We start from the raw sequence: 25,420 nt of genomic DNA on the forward strand, positions 1-25,420 counted from the left end.
GAGCTAAGATAGGCCGGTGAATCCTGCTCTTCTGCCGGTTCTGTTCAGCCGGCAACCAATGACATTAGGGGAGGAGAAAGTTTGTGCCAGGTGTGGTATTGTTTTCCCTAAGTGACAAATCGTTAGGTGTGAGATGATGGTACAGGGTTTGAGAAGGATGGTACTTCCTTGTTGCACCTGCTAAATAGTGACTGAGTGAGTAAATGTGGTTATTGTTGTGGTTGGTGCTGGCAGCGGTTTTGGGTGGCAATTATTTTATAATGTCAAGTAAGAAAATATGAACATAAACCATTGAACCATTACTCTCATTTCTGGGAGACAGAACCTCTTGAAAGTCTCAAAGTGTCCACTAAACTCCTAAATTGGATAATGTCCATTTACACAATTGAATAAGTAAGTGCTGCCGTCTAAGCCTTTTATTAAGGCTATTAAATTCATGAGTGAATATGAACACCAAACTATATATTACCTGGGTTAAAGAAGGGGGGAGGAGGGAGAAGGGAGGTTAAATGCAATTATATCTGATAGTCAATGTTGTCTGAAGGAGATTGTGGACTTTCCTTATAAGAACTGAGAATTGATGAGATATTTGCTTTAAGGAATTCATTAAAAGTAGTATGACTAGTGGTATAATAGATTTGGATCCGTTAACTTATAGCTTCTTTTACAGCCTACTTAAATTACTTGTTTCTTAAGACCTTCCCTGGTAAATTCTGTTGAATAGTGTCAGCCAATATCCAGATTCTCGCATCTTGTTCCTCATAGATATTGCCTTGGGACTCATTCTGATTTAAGCCGAGTGTTAGTTCTTGTTTTACAAAACTTGAAAACCAAGTTCAACAAACGTTGAACAAACAGATGTTTCAACAATTCTTCCTCAGTTAGTAGAGTCAAAATTTTAAGAAAAAACATGGAAATTAGAATTAGAAATAAAATCTCAAATAATATCCCTCTTGTTATTAGGGTAAACATAGGAACTTCTGTTTCTCATCTTGGTCTTTAAATTCTCCATGATCTGGTCCAGCTTTTCAAGATAAGTGAAAAATTCATTTGTCTCCTTGTGGTTACCTATGTTGTTCTCCTTCTATTCTAGTTTTACCCATTTTGCAAGGGTGAAGTCCATGTTGTGTTTACCTTTCTCTGATCTCCCGAGGTACTTATTGTTCATACCACACATTTTGTATATACCCTTTCAGTATGCTTTGTGCCAAGTTGGTTTGTGCTCTGTAAATACCAGTTAAAATGAAATGCACAATTAAGGCAATAAGGGTACCTTTCAAAACACTAGTTATTGATTATGGGCACTAATATAGAGTATCATAACATGATCAATACCAGTGTCTTTTTATTTTGGGATATGTTATGTATCTCTATAGACATACCAAACTAATTTTGTGTTATTTAGAATAATATTTAAATTGCTTTCCACTTTCTAAGGAGCCTTTAGATGACTGAAGTGTGCAAAATACCCTTTTAAGTATTGGGTAGCTGGAGGAATCAAGTGTAGGATTTCAAAATGTACTGAAAATAATTCTTAAAGTCAATAATCTTTTAGGTATTGTAATTGAGTTGACTATATTTGGCATGATAGATGATTAACTTTTTCTAAATAATTGAAGGTCTAGAAAGGGGAAATTGTTATTTTTATGTTTAATACATGCAATTAGTTTATAGACTTTAAAAAACAGGCTCCTAACAATTTAAAATAATTTATTCAAGGAAAAATGTTGATCACTTTAATGATTTTCAATCTAAAAATTTTAAAAACCACCACAATATGGTAAAAAGTACATTTAATTAGAATTAAATGGCCAGATTCCAATCCTGGCTCTGCCAAATGATCTTGGCCCACTCAGTTAACCTCCCTGTGCCTTATAACCTTTTATAAAAGTAGGGTCTGAACCGAACAACCTCTAAGATCATTTCTGGTCCCAGCATTCTCTGATTTTAAAAATTTAAAGCAGCCTAATGGAAAATGAGATAGCAGTTGCATGCTTTTATTTTTGGCAGAGTTTTTTGTTTGTTTGTTTTTTCTTTTTTTTTTTTTTGGCAGAGCTTCTTGACATACTGTATTTTAGTTATTGATGTACAGTATGTGTAAATAATGAAGACATTGTAATTTTAATAAATTTAAAATTCTTACTGTTGCTCATATGTTTATTGAGTATACATATGAGCAACAGTGTCTGCTTTTCAGAAGCTTATCATCAAGGATACTGTAGAGGAGAGGGAGAGATAAATTAGGAGTTTGAGATTAACATATACACACTACTATATATAAAATAAACAACAAGGACCTACTGTATCGCATAGGAAACTATATTCAATATCCTGTAATAACCTATAGTGGAAAAGAATCTGAAAAAGAATAAATATAAATATATATATAACTGAATCACTTTGCTGTACACCTGCAAGTAACACAACATTGTAAATTAACTATACTTCAATTAAAAGAATGGTTAATTTAAAAAAAAGAATACTGTAACTGTCTTTTAAGGTTGGAAAAAAAAGGCAATATACTGGTTTTCTTGATTGGTGTCCTTTTCTACAGATATGAGCAGCAGAGAGACTAAGATCTATGCTGATATATTGATACAGGAAAGGGTTGGAGTCCAGCTCAGCTGGTCATACATCTGATGTTTTATTTAAAATTTTTTTTTTATTTTAGAAAGTTTCTTTTTTTCATATATATTTTTTATTTTTAATTGTATTTATTTATTTATTTATTTTGGCTGCGTTGGGTCTTTGCTGCTGCTCGCGGACTTTTCTCTAGTTGCGGCAAGCGGGGGCTACTGTTCGTTGAGGTGCGCGGGCTTCTCATTGCGGTGGCTTCTCTTGTTGCGGAGCACGGGCTCTAGATGTGTGGGCTTCAGTACTTGCGGCATGCTGCACTCAGTAGTTGTGGTTCGTGAGCTCTAGAGCGTAGGCTTAGTAGTTGTGGCGCGTGGGCTTAGTTGCTGCACGGCATGTGGGATCTTCCCGGACTAGGGCTCGAACCTATGTCCCCTGCAGTGGCAGGCGGAGTCTTAACCACCGCGCCACCAGGGAAGCCCAGAAGCTCTGTTTTAATTCCAGGGAGGAAGAGATTGTGTTCTTCTTTTGTTGGATGTATTCTTTTCATTGGCCTACAGCTGCATCAGGACTTTGGCTATGGCAATGCTCAGAGGAGAGCTCTAACATGGCCTTTCAAAAAATGACATTTAAGGTTGTATGTCAAACTGGTTTATTGCTTTTTAAGTTCAATGCTTTGGGTGTTTACAGCACAGATTTAAATTATTTAAATATATAGATATTAAATTTTCAAGACAGGAAGGGCATTACTGTTTATGGAGCATTTACTATTGCCAGTACTGTGCTAGTTACATTGTATTCATTCTTATTTTCATCCAGTCAAAAACTTATGGAGAAGTATTAGTTCAATTTTATAGATAGGAAAATCGAGACTCAGAGAGTCAAATAGCTTGCCAGTAAATGGGAGTGTTTAGGATTAAATCAGCTGTTTATTTTTATATTTTTATTTTTATTTTTTTTGCGGTACGCGGGCCTCTCACTGTTGTGGCCTCTCCCGTTGCGGAGCACAGGCTCCGGACGCGCAGGCTCAGCGGCCATGGCTCACGGGCCCAGCCGCTCCGCGGCATATGGGATCCTCCCGGACCGGGGCACGAACCCGTGTCCCCTGCATCGGCAGGCGGACTCTCAACCACTGTGCCACCAGGGAAGCCCTGCTGTTTATTTTTGACCATGCTGTGTTAATAAAAGTCATGTGCCTTTCCGACATATTACATGCATATGATTACTCTCCTGCTGAGATAATTTTATGTTAAATATAGTACCATGAAAAGAATTAAGTCTGTGTTCTTAAAACTTGAAGATATTTTATTTCCTTATTTTCTTTACATACTGCTTAGAAATAATTATGTTCACTGGTGAGTTTGCACATGAGCTAACTGCCTTGTATTTTACAGTTAGGTAGTGGATTTCAAAAAAGACTTTGAGATGTTTTGCTTTATTACTGATCACTATGTTTGAGGCTGGGGCCAAGGTTAATTTTTTTTTTTTTTTTTTTTTTTTGCGGTACGTGGGCCTCTCACTGTTGCGGCCTCTCCCGCTGCGGAGCACAGGCTCCGGACGCGCAGGCTCAGCGGCCATGGCTCACCGGCCCAGCCGCTCCACGGCATGTGGGATCTTCCCAGACCGGGGCATGAACCAGTGTCCCCTGCATCGGCAGGCGGACTCTCAACCACTGTGCCACCAGGGAAGCCCCCAAGGTTAATTTTTAAAAGTGGTGGTAAGAGTAAAAAAAGATTCCAGATAAAGATTTTAAGAAAAATTCCAGTTAAGGATTTAATGGGGAAACTTACCCTATATATTGAAGTCTCATTGCAGAGGAAAATAAGCTTTTAATTTGAACTTTTCTTAGTTATTTAAAAGGGGAGCAACATGGTAAAACCTGGGTACAATAAATGAGTATCTTTGCTTATTCTGGTCTTTGATTCTGTTTAGTTAATATATTTCTTTCCCTTCCCCCACTGGAATATGATACAGTCTCATTCCACTTTATAGAAATTTGGCACCTTTTCTTATCACAGGATTCGACAAATGTTTACACTGTCATGTGCCATTACCACTGTAATAAGGCTAAATTTATGTTTATTTTTAATTTTTTTTTTTTTTACACATATTTAGAACCTGTTAAGAGTCAGTTCTTGGCGGAAAAGCATTGAGCCAGGAGCCAGACCCACCTCTTCACTAACTGATCTTGCACAAGTCATCTTACCTCTCTGGATCTCAGTTGCCTGATCTGTAAAAAGGAGATAAAAATTCTTTACCTGTTTGAAGGTAAGTGATCAGTTAAGAAAGCAAAAATGAAAACAGACTTAGTGGTGGCTTCAACATAAAATACTTATTTTCTCATGTAAAGTAATTCTTGAAGTAAGCAGCCTAGGATAGGTGTAGTAGCTTCATAAAGTCACCAGGGACCTAAACTTTTTCCAGTTCTTTGATCTGCTATTCCTAAGATGTGGCCCTGGTCCTCGTAGTCCAAAATAGCTGCCAGAGCTCTAACTGTCAAAGCAGAGTTCCAGGCAGCAAGGCAAAGACAAAGAAGGATGCATCCTCTCCCTTTAAGGAGATTATCCTGAACCAAAGCTCAGGCTACCAGGGAAGCAGGGAAATGTAGCTGGATACATGGCTGCCCTGAATAAAATTGGGCTTTTGTTATTGAAGAGGAAGGGAAGATTTGGATATTGGCTGGGAAATAGAAGTATTTGCCACAATATGGATCTTTTTCTCTTTCAGCTCTGATATCTGTAAGCTGTGTTTAACCACTCAAAGAAGCTTCAGTAATTTGCCATGGCAGAGCTCTAAGTCTGACCGTTGTGTCTAGAAGGAAATAACTTTCATCTAATACATTGTTTTTCTTTTGTTATGTTTATCCCATGATTCATTATAGAAGGCTTTCTATCTTGATTGGGTATTTGTTCTGGTTATTAAAAAAAAATTACCCATAGATATTCAATAGTAGATGTTGGTTGTGTAGCTAACATTTATTGAGCCACTTGCTTTATGCAAAGTACTAAAAAGACAGAGATAAGTTATCCTAAGAGTATCACATAATAAGTCATCAGGAAGTAAATTTATGTTGAAAAGTGTAATCCACCTTAAGATACATTTAAATTCAATGTTGTCACGCAATGAACATTTTTACCTTTCTTTTTGGTTAAAAGTTGTGGTTTTTTTTAAAACAACTTAACTGTTAACCGTCTTGAAATTTCCTCTTACTTAACTACTAGCCCTTGCTTAACTTACTTAGGTATACCAATATTTTATTTCCTTCCAGACTTTTTTGGGTAAATATTATGTAAATATACCCTATACTTGTCACATGAAATGATTCAATTGCCGTTATATCTGTAAAGAAAGTGAGTTGAAATAAAGTTTTGAGAAAAGGAAACTGAAATTTAGGAAATGGAAATTGGATGGGGGAAGAACCTAAAGATTCAGTCAATCTTTTAGGGATATTAGAAGGAATATAAGGAGCAAATTAAGACATTTAGCATTGTAAGTCACCTGACTGAAAATGTCTTATTTGCTGAATACTATTTTAATGCCTTAATTTTTTTTCAATTAACAGAAAGGATCATGCTACATGTTGCTTTGTAAGCAGCTTTTTTCAAATTGCAATTGTTTACTTAATAGGCTGCCTTCCACAGTAGATTGAAAACTCTGTGAGGGTAGGGACCATGTCTATCTCACTTACCTTTGTATCCAGCATAATGGCTGGAATATAGTGAGTACTTAGTAAATATTTGTTAAATTAATAAATAGCACACAACAGATTAAAGAAAACATACTTCAATTCAGTCTTAAATTTAAAAGGAATAGGAGTAAAAGAGGAGGGTTGAGGGAGGGAGAAAGATGGATGAGGGAGGAAGAAGAGAAACAAAAGGAAAGACAAACTAGTTTCATTTTTTTGTACTCTTCACACTTCTCACCCATGACCATGCTTTTTAATCACTTCCAGGGTTTTTCTCCTTACAGACAAGCAAAACAGGAAACTCTTGAGAAACACACACACACATACACACCCCAAGTAAACTTAATCTGGATAATTACTGGTACGAATCAGTAGTTGAGAAATGTGCCTCTGTTTATGAATGGAAATTTTGATTTGGTGGAGACAGGGAAGGAGAGTTAAACTTACTTTTAGGACTTGGACATTTAGGGAAATTATTTTGTATCTACTGCATGTTAGGAGAGGCCTAAGAACTCTGCTTTTTTTTTTTTTTTTTAATTTTGGCTGTGCTGGGTCTTCACTGTGGTGCATGGGCTTCTCTCTCCTTGCGGTGCACAGGGTTGGTTGCCCCATGGCATGTGGGATCTTAGTTCCCCAACCAGGGATTGAATCTGTGTCCCCTGCATTGGAAGGCGGATTCTTAACCACTGGACCACCAGGGAAGTCCCAAGAACTCTGCTTATTTTGTAATTTTTCTTGAGGCTCTAATGCCTTTGGGATCAGTGCTTTCCATGCTGTCTTTTTTTTTTTTTTAATTTATTTTTTGGCTGTGTTGTGTCTTTGCTGTGCGCGTGCTTTCTTTAGTTGCGGTGAGTGGGGGCTACTCTTCCTTGTGTTGCACAGGCTTCTCATTGTGGTGGCTTTTCTTGTTGTGGAGCACAGGCTATAGGCATGCGTGCTTCAGTAGTTGTGGTGCATGGGCTCAGTAGTTGTGGCTCGCAGGCTCAGTAGTCATGCAGCAGGGGCTTAGTTGCTCTGCGGCATGTGGGATCTTCCCGGTCCAGGGATCAAACCCATGTCCCCTGCATTGGCAGGTGGATTCTTAACCACTGTGCCACCAGGGAAATCCCTCCATGCTGTTTTGAGATAACTGCCTGATTTAGAATTTCACATTATCCTACTTCAGAGCGTTAATTTTCAGTCTATCCTGGTTTGGATCAATCTGCTGTGTCAGCCAGCTAGTTTGGCCCAGTATTTCCTCTTTAGGACTCTGTTCTTATGGAAGAAGAGAGTGATAAAAGAAAGGAGAAGGCCATTCTTACTAACCTGATAGTGGAAGAGAAGTAAATTAGTCTCCCTTTCTTTCCATTGCCTCTCCTTATCGTTCATCTCTCCTTCTTTTGTATGGACATTTGTATATTATTGGGTTAATGAAAATCTGTAAACCTATCTCTGACACATTTGACATTATCTTGGTATTTAAAGACATCTTTGTATCGTTACTTTTCTACCTAATGAGCTAGAAAAAATTTTCATTTCTTTTGTTATAACAGTTAACATTTATTGAGCTCTTATTAGGGAGTAAATGTTTTAATTAGCTTTAGACTTCAGTAAGTTAATTGTCCTAATTATTTCTAGAATAAACAGTAAAAGATTAGAAACTAGAAGGGAAAAATGTATTTTAAAAATTCCTTATCAATCAAAAACAAAATTAAAAAAAAACAGGCAAGAAAGGAGAGGAGATAAATATTAAAGAGGCAGGATAAATAGAAAGCCCGAAAGAATATGGTGTTTCATCAACTCTAAGACTCCATTGATATTAAGACACCAGTTTATACTATATAGAACACATACTGCCAGTTAAACTATTACACTGTGCTTTATCACTTATAATTTCATTTTGTGTTTACCGAAAGTGCTTTTTAAGATTCATTTAAACATATAGATTTTTCTCACATCACTTTTGCAGATACATAAAGAAATTACAAGTTAAACAAATTGGTTAAGGTATTCCTAAGACTTTTTCACATTCATAGTCTGAGTCTTTTGAAATGCTTTCTTGATTCAGAATTGTGAATGTTTGTGTTTTCCCACACAACATTGTTCTCTCTACTATGAAGAGTGAGAGTAATTTTATTCTGGGAATTTCTTTAATACCATTTGCCTGGAATTTTCTTCGAAGCCTCTGACATTCATTTTGCAAGCTTTGATGCCAGTGCTTTCCTAAAGATGATACTCATTTTGCAAGTTTTGGTGGTAGTGCTTTTCAAAAGATGACAATGGAAAATTGTCAGATTCATCTTCTTTCCTCAACCTCTCCTTCAGTGGTTTATTGGCTAAAATGTTGAGGGGTTATAGTTTGTCTAGACATGGCATCAGGAATAACATCAAGTTGTGATAACTTTCCAGCAACCTATTCTTTAAATATGCAGGTACGCAGCCTCAGAATGCATCAAGAACTAAACTCATACCCTTGGCAGACCACGAAAGGCTCTTGGACATTCAAACCAGATTTAGCTAGCCTTCCTTTAACTCAGCCATAATCTCTCTTTTACATATATAGTAACGTTTTTGGGAAATGCTTTTGTATTTTAAAATTTAATATGGCAGCAACTTTTGGCCATACGTGCTTATGCTAGTGTTTCAGTGATATGCTATTCCCTATGTAACCCATTCTCAGGATATCAATCTCTTTAGCACCTTTAGCATTAGTATATCATTTTGAGGCCTGTAAAGAACATCAGGATTTTTTCAGCATTTCCTATTGACTAAATTCAGCTTTGTTTCTTCGTCAGATTACATGGAAATTATGCAGCTTCTGTCCAGTCTTGATAGGAAGTCTCTGACAAATTAACGTTTGCCTTAACGATTCATGAATCCATCAAATCAGCCTCATGTTCTATAATTTTTTTTTTAATTGGAGGCATTGTCAGTTTCTACTGCCTTCATTTGCATTGTTTGGCTGCTCATAGATAATCTTGTTGTGTCTCAAAATGTAAGGCAGCTTTGTCTATTTGTTGGTATCTTCCTGTCTAAAGTCAGATGAAGCACTTAAATGTTCCTTTACAAGAAAATGTAAAGTTACTGTTATTCCTTTAACATCAAATATTTGCTTCACTAATAGCAGCTGCTTCATTTCTATGTTTACAAAATATTTTTTTTTTTTGGCTGCGACTCATTCCCCGACCAGGGATTGAACCTGGGCCATGGCATTGAAAGCCCAGAATCCTAACCACTAGGCCACCAGGGAATTCCCCAGAATAGCTTTTCATTTCAATGCCAAATCACAATTTAATCCTTTTGAAGATATTTTAAATGGCAATTAACTTCAATTTGTGAAGTACCCAAAATGCAAAAACTCAGTCTGAAGTGATGGCAGTAGGAATAGCTATAATAAAAGTTCATGCATGTGCAGGCAGTAAAGATTATGTTGCTATTGCCACTTAGTCAACCACATTTTAATATTCCATTAACTGAAAAACACTCTGATTTCTGAGACATTAAAGTGGGGAATTAAGTACAATGTCAGTAATTTGATTAAATATAAACAGAGAAAATACTCTAGTTGGAAAGATTATTAGGCTGAATTTAAAAAAAAAAAGTGTGAACTGCTATGTTTAAAATGGATAACCAACAAGGAACTACTGTATAGCACAGGGAACTCTGCTCAATGTTATGTGGCTGCCTGGATGGAAGGGGAGTTTGGGGGAGAATGGATATACATGCATATGTATGGCTGAGTCCCTTTGCTGTGCACCTGAAACTATCACAACATTGTTAATCGGCTATACTCCAATATAAAATAAAAAGTTAAAAAAATAAAAATATGAGCTAGGAAGATTTTATCCTTACCAAGTATACTTCAAAATAACCAAAAAACCCAAAATATGACACTTATTTTATATATATAACTGGTCTTTATCATACAAATAAAAGAAAATTTATTAGAGAATGTAAAAAATAAATAAAATAAAGTAAGTGTGTGAGAATGTGTGTGTTTGTGCGTATCTACACACTAATCAAAAGAGAACTGGTTTACCTATATTACTGTCAGAATAGACCTTAAGGCAAATTGGGGTATAAAGGTCACTCAAATGTGAAAAAGATTAAATCCACCAGAAACCTAGAAAATCTTAAATTTGTGTACATTTTATAACATAGCCTCAAAATATTTAAAGGGAAATGGACAGAATTATAAGGAAAAACAGATAAATCCAAAATTAAAGTGCAAGATTTTCACTTTTCTAGTATGATAGGACAAGCAGACAAAAATCATTAAGAATGTAAAAATTGGATAATTATGAAAAGTTATAGAGCATGGCTAGTTCTAAAACCTCTATACTTTTGTAGGTAAATGATATTTGTAAATTGTATTTGTTCCTTTTTTAATGTTCGCATTTTATTTTATAAGCTCAGATTTTTTGCTCTATTTTTCATTACTTTAAAAAAAGTTGAAATATGATTCACATATCATAAAATTCACTCTTTTTAAAATGTACAGTGTCTCACACTCTGTATCGAAAGTGTGAAACATTCCTGGCTTTACTTCATTCTTATTTTATCTAGATAGAAACTTTCTTTGGTAGTTGATTTTTGTATTCTTTGTATCCCAGCACCCAGATCTTCTATTTGATCTACCAAGGTAATTTTCAGCTGGCTGAATAAGCAATGTTTGGTTTAAAGGCATTTATAAATCATATAATTTAATTTCTTACAATTGGTATGAGTACAAACAATTTTAGTAGTGTTTCTGATAATGTAACAGAAAAGATGTACACATTATTCAAAAGAATAAACTGATAATAGAATCTAAGAGCTTAAAGAATACTGAGGTCTAGTTAAAGTCTCTTTAAAAAAATTCGTTATTTAAAAAAATGAGGAAACAAGCAGGGAAAGTTAATTGACTGACCTATGATCACATAGCAAGTGAATGGTACAGCTGGAATTAGAATATAGACCTAAATTTAGTTTTGCCTTACCCTTCTTAGATGTAACACCTGATTTTTGTTCCTTGAGGATCCAAATTTACGTTTCAGATACGCATTCTCTTTGTCTCTCATAGTAGAAGAGTTTTGTGAATAACAGAGCTAAGGAGAGGCAGTATGTCCTCAAATGTTAGCATGCCTCAGAATCACCTATAGGGCTTGTTAAAACAGATTTTGACCCGCCTCTTCTCTTCCTCACCCCCCTCAAAGATTCTTTGATTTAGAAGATCTGGAGTAAGCCCTGATAATTTGCATTTCTAACAAATTCCCAGGTGGTGCTGATGCTGCTCGTTCAGGGATCACACTTTGAGAACCAGTGCTTAAAAGCAGACATACTCTTTGAAGTCATTCACTCCCAGGTCCAAACTCTGGATCTACGATTTACTGCTGTGTGACCCAGATCAAGTTTTTTAACTGATATGTTTCAGATTCCTGTACTATAAAATGGGAATAATAATATTTATTTCACAGGGCCATTATAAGAAATAGATTAGTTAATATAATAAAAAAGTTTGGCATATTGCTTGCTACATAATAGACACTCAATAGATGGTTTCTATTGTTATTTATAATAAGCCTGGGATGCAGTGAAATGTTTATGAACCATAAATTCAGTCAGTGTTTTCGAGTAGATGCCCAGAGACTTTCTGTCACTTTGAGATGCTGTCAGGACACAGACACATAGACACATTCGTATATACAAACACATTCTTGCTTGACTCTCTTCGTATTTATGGTAGACTTGAAAGAAGAGTGAGAGAGCAGAAGTGACAAATTGTTAAAGAGATTCCACTTCCAAGATTGGATTTATCTATAGTTTATTTTTATTACTCTCAGCTTCTATTGTGTATTGAAGTAAAGGTGGACACTATAAAAAAAAAGAGTATATTCCAAGGTATGTGACATAGCTGCCAATTGCTAAGACAGAACTGCTTATTAATGTGTACGTGTGTTGTATGGTGGGAAAAGGAGAGCCTAAGAGACATCGGAGATGACACAGTTGGAGGGGAGAAGTCTGTATGAAAGATTCTTTTAATGTATTTTTTTTAAATTTATTTTTTGGCTGTGTTGTGTCTTCATTGCTGCACAAGGGCTTTCTCTAGTGGCGGCGAGCAGGGGCTACTCTTCGTAGTAGTGCGCAGCCTTCTCATTGTGGTGGCTTCTCTTGTTGCTCTAGGCATGCTGGCTTCAGTAGTTGTGGCACACAGGCTCAGTAGTTGTGTCCCGTGGGCTCTAGAGCACAGGCTCAGTAGTTGTGGTGCACAGGCTCAGCTGCTCCGTGACATGTGGGATCTTCCCAGATCAGGGATTGAACCTGTGTCCCCTGCATTGGCAGGCGGATTCTTAACCACTGCGCCACCAGGGAAGTCCTGAAAGATTCTTTTGAACTCTGGATTGACCACATCAAGGGATAGTCACAGTTCCTGATGGGGTCTGCAAAATGAAGTTATGGAGGTATATCCCTGAGCTGACTTTCTCTGTGTACATTATAGAGAGACTATTCAAACCATTTTAGCAATTATTCATTTTCTAACTGTACAGGTACCATGTTAGGGGCTGCGGAGACTTAATTAAGCTCCAGAAGTGTGTGTAGAAGACATCAAAATTGACTTGAGCAGTTAAGTCATAACTTGGGCCTTTCAACCATGATTACACTTAAAACTTTTACATTGTTTAATGGTCATTTGGTCAGCCTGTTTACAGTGGCATATGGGACTTGCAAAGGTAAACAAAAGTTTCAATTCAGAGTTTTTAAAAAAACAACTAACTTAATATTTTTAAATTAATTTTTTAAAAGGTAAAAGGTATAGCTAATAAATACTTGAAAAGATGCTCAACATCATTAGCTAGTGAAATGCAAATCAAAATCACAGTGAGATACCGCTTCACACCCAGTAGGGTGGCTATAATAAAAAAGATAGACAATAGCACGTGTTGGTTAGGATATGGAAAATTAGAATCCTCATATATTGCTGGTGGTAGTAGAAAAAGGTGCAGCTGCTATGGAAAACAGTTTGGCAGTTCCTCAAAAAATTAAATACGGAGTTATGGAATTGACCTAGCAATTCTACTCCTAGGTATACAACCTAAAGAATTCAAAATATGCTAACACAATAACCTGAACACAAATGTTCATAGTAGCATTATTCATACTAGCCAAAAAAGTAGAAATAACCCAAATGTCCATCAACTGATGAATTGATAAACAAAATGTGGAATATCCATACAATGGCAAATCTATTCAGCTGTAAAAAAGTATGAAGTGCTGGGACTTCCCTGGTGGCACAGTGATTAAGAATCTGCCTGCCAATGCAGGGACACGGGTTTGATCCCTGGTCCAGGAAGGTCCCACATGCCTCAGAGCAACTAAGCCTGTGTGCCACAACTACTGAGCCCACGCTCTAGAGCCCGTGAGCCACAACTACTGAGCTCACACACCACAACTACTGAAGCTTGCACACCCTAGGGCCCGCGTGCCTCAACTACTGAGCCCACATGCTACAATTACTGAAGCCCGCGCGCCTAGAGCCTGTGCTCTGCAACAAGAGAAGCCACTGCAATGAGAAGCCTGCACACCCCAATGAAGAGTAGCCCTCGTTCCCCGCAACTAGAGAAAGCCTGCGCGCAGCAACGAGACCCAATGCAGCCAAAAAAAAGAATGAAGTGCTGATTCGTGTTACAACATGGTTATACCTTGAAAACAATGCTAAATGAAAAAAGCCAGATATAAAAGGCCACATGTTTTATGATTTCATTTATATGAAATGTCCAGAATAGGCAAATCTATATAGACTGAAAGTAGATTCATGGTTGCCAGAGACCGAGAGAATAGGGGGAGTGGGGAGTGACTACTAATGGGTATGGGGTTTCTTTTTAGAGTGATGAAAATGTTCTAAAATTGGATAATGGTGATATTTGCACAGCCTTGTGAATATACTAAAAACCACTGAATTGTACAATTGAAAAGGATAATTTTTATAACATGTAAATTGTATCTCAAAAGAGCAAAAACAAAACATGTACCTACAGTGGGCATGAAGCATGAATGAGAAGTAAACTTTGTTGTCATAAAAAATAATTGTGGGAAGAGGAGGTAATTCATGGTTAGGAAAAGATTCTGTGGAGAAACAAACCATCCTTCTATTAGGGATTCATAATGCAGAGTAGCCGATCTGAAGTTCTGAAAGTCTTACGAAGATGGAAACTTATTTAGCTTCATTGAGCCAGTATCTCCCAAACATTTCATTATAAAAAACATTTATTCACGGCAATCATGTTGAACTAGTGTCCTAGAGAAGAGTGGATCTTGGTCTTGAGCATACATATATAGGGGGATCACCTGGATTGTTTGTTAAAACAGATTCTGGGTTCCCACCCCAGAGATTCTGATTTCAGAGGTCTTGGTTGCAGGCTGAGAATTTGCATTTCTGACAAGCTCCCAGATGATTTTATCCTTCAGGTTTGAGAACTAAACTTTGAGTAGCATCTTTATAGACTAGTCAAATCCTGTACCTTAAATGGGTGAATTTTATGGCATGTGAATAATCTCTCAATAAAGATGCTAAAAAATTTGATATACTAGAAATAGCACTAAAATGTGGATTCTAGTGATTTTGTTAATGCAAGACAATGCTCTATGAGTGATTTGTTTCCATTAAAAATTTCTTCATCTATAAAATGAGTCACTGTTCTATGTATTACGTAGGGTTGTGGTGAAAATGAGGCAATGTACTCTTCCAGATTGTGTTCTGTAGATAAAAACACGTTACTTAAAAAAAAAAGGTCCGGGGCTTCCCTGGTGGCGCAGTGGTTGAGAGTCCGCCTGCCGATGCAGGGGACACGGGTTCGTGCCCCGGTCCGGGAAGATCCCACATGCTGTGGAGCAGCTGGGCCCGTGAGCCATGGCCGCTGAGCCTGCGCGTCCGGAGCCTGTGCTCCGCAATGGGAGAGGCCACAGCGGTGAGAGGCCCGCATACCGCAAAAAAAAAAAAAAAAAAAAAAAAGTCCATGGCCAGCTAAGTTTGGGAGTCTCTAAATTAATAATGCATATTCCAGATTGATGGTCAGACCATTATTTTTGACTTGGATCCTAATATCACTCTCTCTATATAAAATCAATTAAGTATGAGCTTCTTATTCATTCTAATTCTTGTAGTAGATACTCTGGAGCTACAAAGATCCTTATGAAGTAGAAACTGAATAAGCAAGGTTTGAATAATACTGAGGGACCAGCAATAGTTGTTCCTCTTTTGCTTCAACGCTGTTACATCCTGCTTGATATTTTATTGACCTATTTATCTGAAAAATTATTGGCCAAACAGAATTTTAACATAAGACTATTGGCTATGATAAAATAATGTCTAGGAAGGTTAAGAGAATACTTGTAGCCAGTTATTTGTCTCTTTTAATCAATTTATGTTCATAGAGCAACTTATTTTCAAAATTTGATTGAAGCTAATTTAAATATTATATCCAGAAATAATTTTGGCTCTTTAGTATTTTAATAGAGAAAAAAATAAATAGTTTTCCCTTCTCTCTTTTTCTTTTTTAAAATATTTATTTATTTATTTGGTTGTGCCAGGTCTTAGTTGTGGCAGGTGGGCTCCTAGTTACAGCTCACCAGCTCCTTAGTTGTGACATGTGTACTCCTTAGTTGCAGCATGCGAACTTTTAGTTGAGGCATGCATGTGGGATCTAGTTCCTTGACCAGGGATCAAACCCGGGCCCCCTGCATTGGGAGCGTGGAGTCTTAACCACTGTGCTACCAGGGAAATCCCCCTTCTCCCTTTCTTAAACTTGGACTATTTATTTTTTAAAAAATTGAGTCCCTCATTACCGTCTTTATTTGAAGCTTTTATAATTAACCAAATGGTTTCTTATATTATATAAGCAGTTTAAACTTTAAAATTTTGTTTACTTGTCATTTTAATTTTAGCTGAAAAGCATTTCTTTCCTGATTTTCTTTAGTGATCTATTTTAAGCATTATTTTTGATGTTATAATCTATTTTTAACCCCTTTCCTAGAATTCTTTTGTTGAATTAAACTTCCTGAAATTAAATATATTATTAATGTGGCATTGGGAATGCATGTATATATAGTTTGAAGACATCTTTTTAGAACCTTAATATAAATGTACCTTTATTTCAGATGAAGTGGAGGACCATCCTATTACAATATTGTTTTCTCTTGGTTACATGTATACTTACTGCTCTTGAAGCTGTGCCTATAGACATAGACAAGACAAAAGTAGAAAATGCTCAACCTGTGGACAGTGCAAAGATAGAACCACCAGTAAGTGAATGCGAAAGATAACCTTGTGGGAAGAATTTTAACTAAAATATTGCTAAGAATTTATTATTTATAAAATTGGACATTTAGGAACTATTTCTGAAATAGCAGTAAAAAGAATATTGGATAAGCATATGTTCTTTAATAGCAGACAAAGTTTTTTTAATGTAGTTATATTAGATATATATATCTAATTAGTATATTAGATAGTGTATAGAAGAATTAATCATAATACATTTCCAATGTAGAGATAACCAACCAAGAAAACGTATTATATTCAGAGAAGAGACAGATAACAATGAGGAGAGACAGGTGACAAGGGGGTAAAACCAATTAGTATATTGGTTAAGTATTCATTGTCTAAGCCATATAAAAAATCTACCTTTATGTAAGAGTAAAACATGACATTGGTTCTGATACAGCTCTCTTCATTTGAGAAATACAACTTTTAACTTTGATTGCCCAAACTATCAAAGTAGGTATGTCTCAATGCCATTTTGCTAGACGGTTTTTTTGTTTTTGTTTTTGTTTTTTTAGGATTGAAATCTTTAGATACAGGAAAGGAAAAACTTTCAGAAGAGTTACTGTTTGTTTCTTAATTTGAAGGATACTGGACTTTATTATGATGAATACCTCAAGCAAGTGATTGATGTGCTGGAAACAGATAATCATTTCAGAGAAAAGCTCCAGAAAGCAGACATAGAGGAAATAAAGGTAAATGTAATTAAATAATTATTTAACAAACACTTGAGCATGCCAGACACTGAGCTAAGTATTGGGATTACAAAGATAAGACTCGGGACTTCCCTGGTGGCACAGTGGTTAAGAATCCACCTGCCAGTGCAAGGGACACGGGTTCGAGCCCTGGTCTTGGAAGATCCCACATGCCATGGAGCAACTAAGCCTGTTTGCCACAACTACTGAGCCTGTGCTCTAGAGCCCGTGAGCCACAACTACTGAGCCCGCATGCCACAACTACTGAAGCCCACGCACCTAGAGCCCGTCCTCCGCAGCAAGAGAAGCCACTGCAATGAGAAGCCCGTGCACTGCAAGGAAGAGTAGCCCCCGCTTGCTGCAACTAGAGAAAGCCCGCGCGTAGCAATGAAGACCCAACGCAACCAAAAATAAAAAAATAAATAATTAAAACAAACAAACAAACAAAAAACAAAGACTCATTCTTAGCCCTTAAAGAACCCTCAAGGGAGACTAATATCCAGAAAAAGATTACTAAGATAAATATATGCTGAGTGTATAATACATTTTGGAGATACAGAGGATGGACACCTAATTCAGTAGGAAGCAGTGGGGGAAGGTGGGAAGTCTTTCTTCCTGGTAGAGATTATGCCTGTGCTTAAATATGTGGCTGAGAAAAGGAGAAAGACTGGGAGACATGCTAGGCCAAGGTACAAGGGAACAGAGACAGGAATATATAGGAACCTGGAAGGAGTAACTGTTGCTGGAACTTGGCCTGGGAAGTGGAGGCCATGACTGGCCAAAAGATGAGGTTGGAAAGAGTCATGGGCTAGATGACAGAGGGCCTTGTACATCATGGTAAGGGGCTTGAATCATGATGTGAGGACAGCAGGAAGCTATTCAAAGGTTTAGCACAGGTTTAGTTCTGGTGTTTTAATCAGGTCCAGATTAATAGAAGATGTCACAGGCCATATCTTATCTCAATAGGGTAGGTTTAATTATTTGTCTCTGTCCTAAGAACCCTATTTATTTGACATTATCCTAGCCCTAGACATCTCCTTAGTATTCACAATAAAGAAAGAAGGTTGTAAAAACCAAGATCTGACATGAGAGATTCTTTTAAAGCCCACCCTTGAAGGGTAATGAATCCACTTAGTTGGGTTTATCTTAGAGTCAGCAGTAAAAAAATTTATCTTAGAGTCAGCAGTAAAAAAAAAAAATTCCAATGATTTAATTTTAAACTTTCAGTTATATCTCTCAAGATAGTTTTATTGGTTTGCTTATGTTATTTTTGTTTATCTGTTTTTAACTTTCGTAAAAAGTTACCTTACCTGGAGCTTTGTTTGAAGGAAACTTTCTGAATCAAACATCCTTATTTTAGTCTCTGTCCCTGGTCTGGGCCCCTGTGAAAGTCTGACCCGCATTAGGTTGTGGCCACTATCAGAACCTGTGTGTGGCTTTTATTTATTTTATTTTATTATTATTTTTAAAAATAAATTTATTTATTATTTATTTTTGGCTGTGTTGGGTCTTCGTTGCTGCACGTGGGCTTTCTCTAGTTGCCGTGAGTGGGGGCTACTCTTTGTTGCGATGTGTGGGCTTTATATTGCGGTGGCTTCTCTTGCTGCAGAGCATGGGCTCTAGGCGCTCAGGCTTCAGTAGTTGTGGCACTCAGGCTCAATAGTTGTGGCTCACGGGCTCTAGAGCGCAGGCTCAGTAGCTGTGGCGCACGGCCTTAGTTGCTCCGTGGCATGTGGGATCTTCCCAGACCAGGGCTCAAACCCATGTCCCCTGCATTGGCAGGTGGATTCTTAACCACTGCACCACCAGGGAAATCTCTGTGTGTGGCTTTTAGTTCACAGCTGTCCTCTTGGAGGCTGTGTATTTTTCTGGGAGAATGGTAACAGCCTTATGCCAATAATTCCCTTGAATTATCTTTATTTTATTTTATTTTTTTTGAATTATCTTATTTTAATTGAAGTATATTTGACATACAGTATTATATTAGTTTCATATGTACAACATAGTGATTTGACATTTGTATACATTGTGAAATGATCACCACACTAAGTCTAGTAACCATCTGTCACCGTACAAAGTTAATACAATATTATTGACTTCATTCCTCATGCTGTACATTATATCCCCATGACTTATTTATTTTATACCTGGAAGTTTGTACCTCTTGATCCACTTCACCCATTTCACTCCTCCCCCAACCTCCCTCCACTCTGGCAACCACCATTTTGTTCTCCGTATCTATGAGTCTGTTTTTTGTTTGGTTTAGTTGGTTTGTTTGTTCTGTTTTTTTAGATTCCACATATGTCATGCGGTATTTGTCTTTCTCTGTCTGACTTATTTCACTTAGCATAATATCTACAGTCCCCTGAATTGTTTTGAGAATAATCTCGTGTTTCCTTGAAAAATTCATTTGAGCTGTAGAACTAATTTCCTGGGATGAATGATATTTAATGTAGAACTTTCAATGTCTCTTATTTACTTCAGTTAGGACTAAGAGTGTTATTTGGGGGCTAACAGACAATGTGGGTAATGGGAGTTACTATATAGAGATAATCAGGGAAAAGAATACAACAAGCTTGCCTTCTTTGGTATAGGAGAATACTTTTATAACTGTCTTCCTTTCACAGTCAATTCTTATTCCCTATGGGGTTGCGTGGGGGGAGACAAAATGAAGTAAGTTAAACAGTTGTTTAATGAAAAAGAAATTGGGTAAAAATAGACAATAAAAATCAAGCCAACAGAATCATTACAAACAGCTGAGCAAAGACTCCTGTCTCAGGAAAAACTGGAAAAAAAAAGTTAGAAGTTGTCCTTTGTTGTCAGCTAAGCATTTTGAAAGGAGAATCATACTATGTTTCTTCACTTACCAAACATTGCTAACTGGGAAGATTATGGCTTCACCCACACCACTTCCATGAATGTACTTTTGTGAAGGATGTCAGTTGACTTCCTTATTTTTTTTTAATTAAAAAAATATATATAGTTATTTATTTATTTGACTGCACCGGGTCTTAGTTGCGGCAAGTGGGATCTTTAATTGCCACATGCAGGATCTTTAGTTGCAGCATGCAGGATCTTTAGTTGCAGCATGCAGGACCTAGTTCCCTGACCAGGGATCAAACCCAGGTCCCATGCACTGGGAGCCTGGAGTCTTAACTACTGGACCACTAGGGAAGTACCTGTCAGTGATTTCTTAATTGCCAGATCTAGTGAGCACCTTTTATTCCTCTTCTTACTGGACTCCTTTATTTTATCTCAATGGTTCTCAGATTTTAAATTGTTAAAACAGATTTCTGGGCCCCACCTCCTGACTTTCTGATTCAGTAAGTCTAGGGCCTCCATCTAAAGTTCCCAGGTGATGCTGATGCTTCCACTTTGGGACCACACTTGAGAACTATTGTTTTATCTAATAATAATGACCATTCTCTCCTTGAAATGTACTACACTTTTTGCTTCTGTAACAGCATATTCTCTTAGCTCTCCTTCTCCTTCTCTGAACATTCTTTCTTGATCTTGCTTGAGGCGTTTCTTTTCCTTCCCTTCCTCCCCCTTGACTCAGTCCTGAAGGGTCTGTGTGCCTGATTGCTAGCTAGACTTGCAGTTTCTGATTGAAAATGCATTTTTAAACAAGAGAAAGTAAACCACTAGCTATTTTGTCTCTTAAATTTTGGAACACGTATAGAATTACTCATCTATGAAAAAAAAGTAATCAAAGGAGACAACCTAAAAAAGATGAATTTTGAAAAGTTATTTATATATAGAATGACTAAAGCTTAAGGAGGCCACATTACTTTAAAAAAACTTTATTGAAATATAATTCATATACCATAAAATTTGCCCCTTTAATGTATACAATTCAGTGGTTTTATTATATGTACAGAGTCATGTAACCATCACCACTATCTAATTTTAGAACAATTTTATTTCCCCCGAGAAGGAACCCTGTACCCATTAAGCAATCACTCCCCCTTTCCTTTCTCTCCTCAGTCCCTGGAAACCATTAATCTACTTTCTATATCTGTGGATTTGCCTATTCTGGACATTTCATATAAATGGAATCATACAAAATTTGGCCTTTTGTGCCTGGCTTCTTTGACTTAGCATAATGTTTTCAATGTTCATCACGTTGTAGCATGTATCGGTGTATTCATTCCTTTTAATGGCTGAATAATATCCCACTGTATGGATATTCCATATTTTATCAATTCATCAGTTGATGGACATTTGGGTTATTTCTACTTTTTTGGCTTGTATGAATAATGCTGCTATGAATATTCATATTTAAGACTTTATGTGAGGACTTCCCTGGTGGTGCAGTGGTTAAGAATTCTCCTGCTAATGCAGGGGACACGGGTTCAAGCCCTGGTCCGGGAAGATCCCACATGCTGCAGAGCACCTAAGCCCGTGCACCACAACTACTGAGCCTGTGCTCTGGAGCCAGTGAGCCACAACTACTGAGCCTGGGTACCACAACTACTGAAGCCCACGTGCCTAGAGCCCGTGCTCCACAACAAGAAAAGCCACCGCAATGAGAAGCTTGCGCACTGCAACAAAGAGTAACCCCCGCTCACCGCAACTAGAGAAAGCCTGAGTGCAGCAACGAAGACCCAATGCAGCCAAAAATAAAACATAAATAAATAAATAAATAAATTAAAAAAATACTTTATGTGAACATATGTTTCAACTCTTTAGGTATATACCTAGGAATGGAATTGTGGGGTCATATGGTAACTGTGGGTTTAACTTTTTGAGGAACTGTCAAAATTGTTTTCCAAAGTGGCTGCACCATTTTACAATTTAAGTTACTTTTTGAATTTCTTCTTTGTGCTTTAATTATGCTTTTCTAAATTATATGGTTTTTAGACATCTTGATTTTAGAGTTACAAACTGAATATCTTCTGAAAGAAATGCTGTTTGTAATGTCAAATTTATCTAAAATAGTCAAAATATCACTACTTTATTATAACCCTATTTTTAATATATTGTGTCTTATCTAAAAATGCAATGGAATAGATAAAATTAATTTATTATATTTGTTAACAGAGTGGTAGGCTAAGCAAAGAACTGGATTTAGTAAGTCACCATGTGAGGACAAAACTTGATGAACTGAAAAGGCAAGAAGTGGCAAGGTTAAGAATGCTGATTAAAGCTAAATTGGATTCCCTTCAAGGTAAGTGCTAAAGAAAAGGCAGGAAAATTCCAATATTTGATTGTTCAGTTCAGTTTACAGACCATGTTCCTATAGTCAAAATTTAATGTTAGTATTGATTTGGCTTCTCTTATTTTTTTTTTAATTTAGTTATTATTTATTTATTTATTTATTTAGGCTGCGCCAGGTCTTAGTTGCGGCACTCGGGATCTTCACTGTGGCATGCAGACTTCTTAGTTGCTGCATGTATGTGGGATCTAGTTCCCTGACCAGGGATCAAACCCAGGCCCCCTGCATTGGGAGCATGGAGTCTTACCCATTGGACCACCAGGGAAGTCCCACCTTCTCTTAATTTTTAAAATTTAATTTTTTGAATAGGTTATATATTCATTTCATTCAAAAATCAAAATGATTAGCCTGAAATAATTATATCAGTAAAAAGGAAGAATGAAAAATAATGAATTAAGCCACTGATTTAAAAGAGGAAAAATAACATCAAAGCAAACCAAAAGAAAGTAGAGAGAGAAAATCTAATTAGAACAATTTCCATAGATGAAGTAGAACAATTGTCAGAGCTAGCTCCACGGAAACACCAGGTTCAGAGAGTGCCAAAGGGAATTCCACCAAACCATTAAAGATCAGATTGTCAGTGCTATTCCAGAGCATAGATTAAGAAGGAAACTCCCACACTTATTATGTGTTGATGCCAAAACCAAAATTATTGGACGTTAAAAGAATATTCTATCATAGCAAGTGGATTTATTTCAGGAATGCAAGATTAACCTAATTTTAGGAAATCTAATACTGTAAATTATCATATGAATAGATATAAGAAGAAAGAAACTTTTGGTGTGACAAAAGAAATTGTAAAGTCAAAGGACAAATAATGAATCGGAATAAATCTTTGAAATTTGTATTTTTTTTAAATTAAGACAATTTTTTTAGTGCAATATAAGGTTCACAGCAAGATTGAGGGTAAGGTACAGAGATTTCCTATACACCCCTGTCCCCAAACGTTCATAGCCTCCCCCAATACCAACATCTTCCAACAGTGTGGTACATTTGTTACAATTGATGAACCTACACTGACACATCATAATTACCCCAAATCCATAGTTTATATTAGAGTTCACTCTTGGTGTTGTACATTCTATGGGTTTAGGCAAATTTATAATGACATGTATCAACTGTTATAGTATCATACAGAGTAGTTTCACTGCCCTAAAAATCCTCTGTGCTCTGCCTATTCGTCTTTCTATATTCTTTTAATTTTAGACTATGAGAAGATTAAATAGCTATGAAGCAGAGTTTTTGAAATGTGAAGATATCTTAAAGTAATCTCATTGTTCATATGATCACCTCCATATATTCAGAAAAGGCATTTGACAAAAATTCACACCCCTTCTTAATTTTAAAAAAGTAATAAAATAGTAATCAATAGATACTTCTGTAACATGATCAGATATGTCCAACTCAGCTACACAATGGGGAGATACAAATATATTTTCTCACTACAATCAGAAACAAAACAATGATGCTCACTGTCACCACTACTATTTAATATTGTTTTGGAGGTACTAGCCAAAGCAATTATACAAATGAAAAAATTGGAGGTAAAATAATTGGAAAGTAGGGGATAAAACCATCTCTATTTGCAGGTAATATAATTATTCACTTGGAAAACCCAAAGAACTTGTCTGAAAAATTTAGTATATACAAAAGGAAAATTCAGCAAGGTAAACAATATACAGAAATCAGTGTTTTTCATATGTACAAACAACAGCCAGTTAGGAGATATAATGGAAGAAAAGATTCCATTTATGATACCAACAAAGATAAAACACCCAGAATAAACCTGTTAAGAAATGTGCAAAACTTACAGATAAAAACTTTAAAATGCTCCTGAAGGACACAAAAGTAGACTTGAAGAAAGGGGAAGACATAACATCTTTTTGATACAAAGACTCAACATTATGAACATGTCAGTTCTTCTTAGGTTAATTTACAAATTTAACATGATCCAAATAAAAAGATGTACTTTTTTCCCCGGTACTAGCCAAGTTAATTTTAAAGTTCATATGAGAAGGGAAATGAGCAAGAAAAGCGATGTGCCTCTGAAGAAGAACAAAGAAGGACTAGATATATTAGATATTAAAATATATCACTAAGCCTCTGACATTAGAACTCTATGGTTTTGTCATGTAAGTAGAAAGACCAGTGGAACAAAATAGAAATTCCAGAAATAAAATTAAATACATATGGAATTTAGTTTGAATTAAAGGTGGTATCTCATTATTAGTGAGATAAAAATTTTTTTAAAAAGTAGCCTTAATAGAGTTGGATAGCCATTTGGAAAAAGGTACAGTTAGATTTATATCTAATATACATCAGAATAAGTGCTTATATAAATCAAAGATTTAAGTGTAGAAAATAAAACCATAAAAGCAACAGTTGACAACATAAGTGAATTCCTTTATTGTCTTGGAATGGCCTTTCTAATTATGAATCAAAATCCAAGGGCCAGCTTTGGCAACTGGGAGACCCTTCAAGCTGGCTCCTGTGTCCTTGTAACGTGCTCCCCATAGGTTGGTTATCTGGGTGGTTCATTGTCATCAATAAATATCTGAATACTTACTAAGGGTGGAATAGCAGTTCTTAAACTTCAGATTGCATAAAAATTACCTTAGGGAGCTAGTTAAAAATGCAGATTACTGGATCTCACCTCCAGATACTCTGATTCTAGGGATGAGTAATCTGCATTTTATCTTTTTTTTTAAAAACATAGTTATTTATTATTTATTTTTTTATTTTTATTTTGGCTGTGCCGGGTCTTAGTTGCGGCATGCGGGCTTCTTAGTTGCTGCATGCGAACTCTTAGTTGTAGCATACATGCAGGATCTAGCTCCCCGACCGGGAATCAAACCTGGGCCCCTGCATTGGGAGCATGGAGTCTTACCCACTGGACCACCAGGGAAGTTCCTGCATTTTAAACATGTACATCTGGTCAATGGATCATATTGGAGAAATTGTGTAGAGCAGTAAAC

General features: G+C 36.5%; 1 protein-coding gene across 4 annotated transcripts in view; it reads left to right on the plus strand.

The window, feature by feature from the left end:
- Positions 1-4,742: 4,742 nt before the first annotated feature.
- NUCB2 (nucleobindin 2) overlaps positions 4,743-25,420 on the plus strand; it is a gene marked incomplete at its 5' end in the record, with an annotated part of 43,817 nt that continues 23,139 nt past the window's right edge. Inside the window, 4 exons of one of the 4 annotated variants that reach the window (XM_079708081.1) lie at positions 4,743-4,842; positions 16,373-16,516; positions 17,120-17,227; positions 22,271-22,397. In XM_079708081.1, the coding sequence (XP_079564207.1) occupies positions 16,373-16,516; positions 17,120-17,227; positions 22,271-22,397 (379 nt within the window). Of the gene's footprint in view, positions 4,843-16,372; positions 16,517-17,119; positions 17,228-22,270; positions 22,398-25,420 lie in introns of those variants that run through there. The other 3 variants (XM_079708083.1, XM_079708082.1, XM_079708084.1) reach the window with 3 other exon arrangements.

This window comes from Hyperoodon ampullatus, assembly GCF_949752795.1.
Source record: "Hyperoodon ampullatus genome assembly, chromosome: 7".
Classification (NCBI taxonomy): Eukaryota; Metazoa; Chordata; class Mammalia; order Artiodactyla; family Ziphiidae; genus Hyperoodon; species Hyperoodon ampullatus.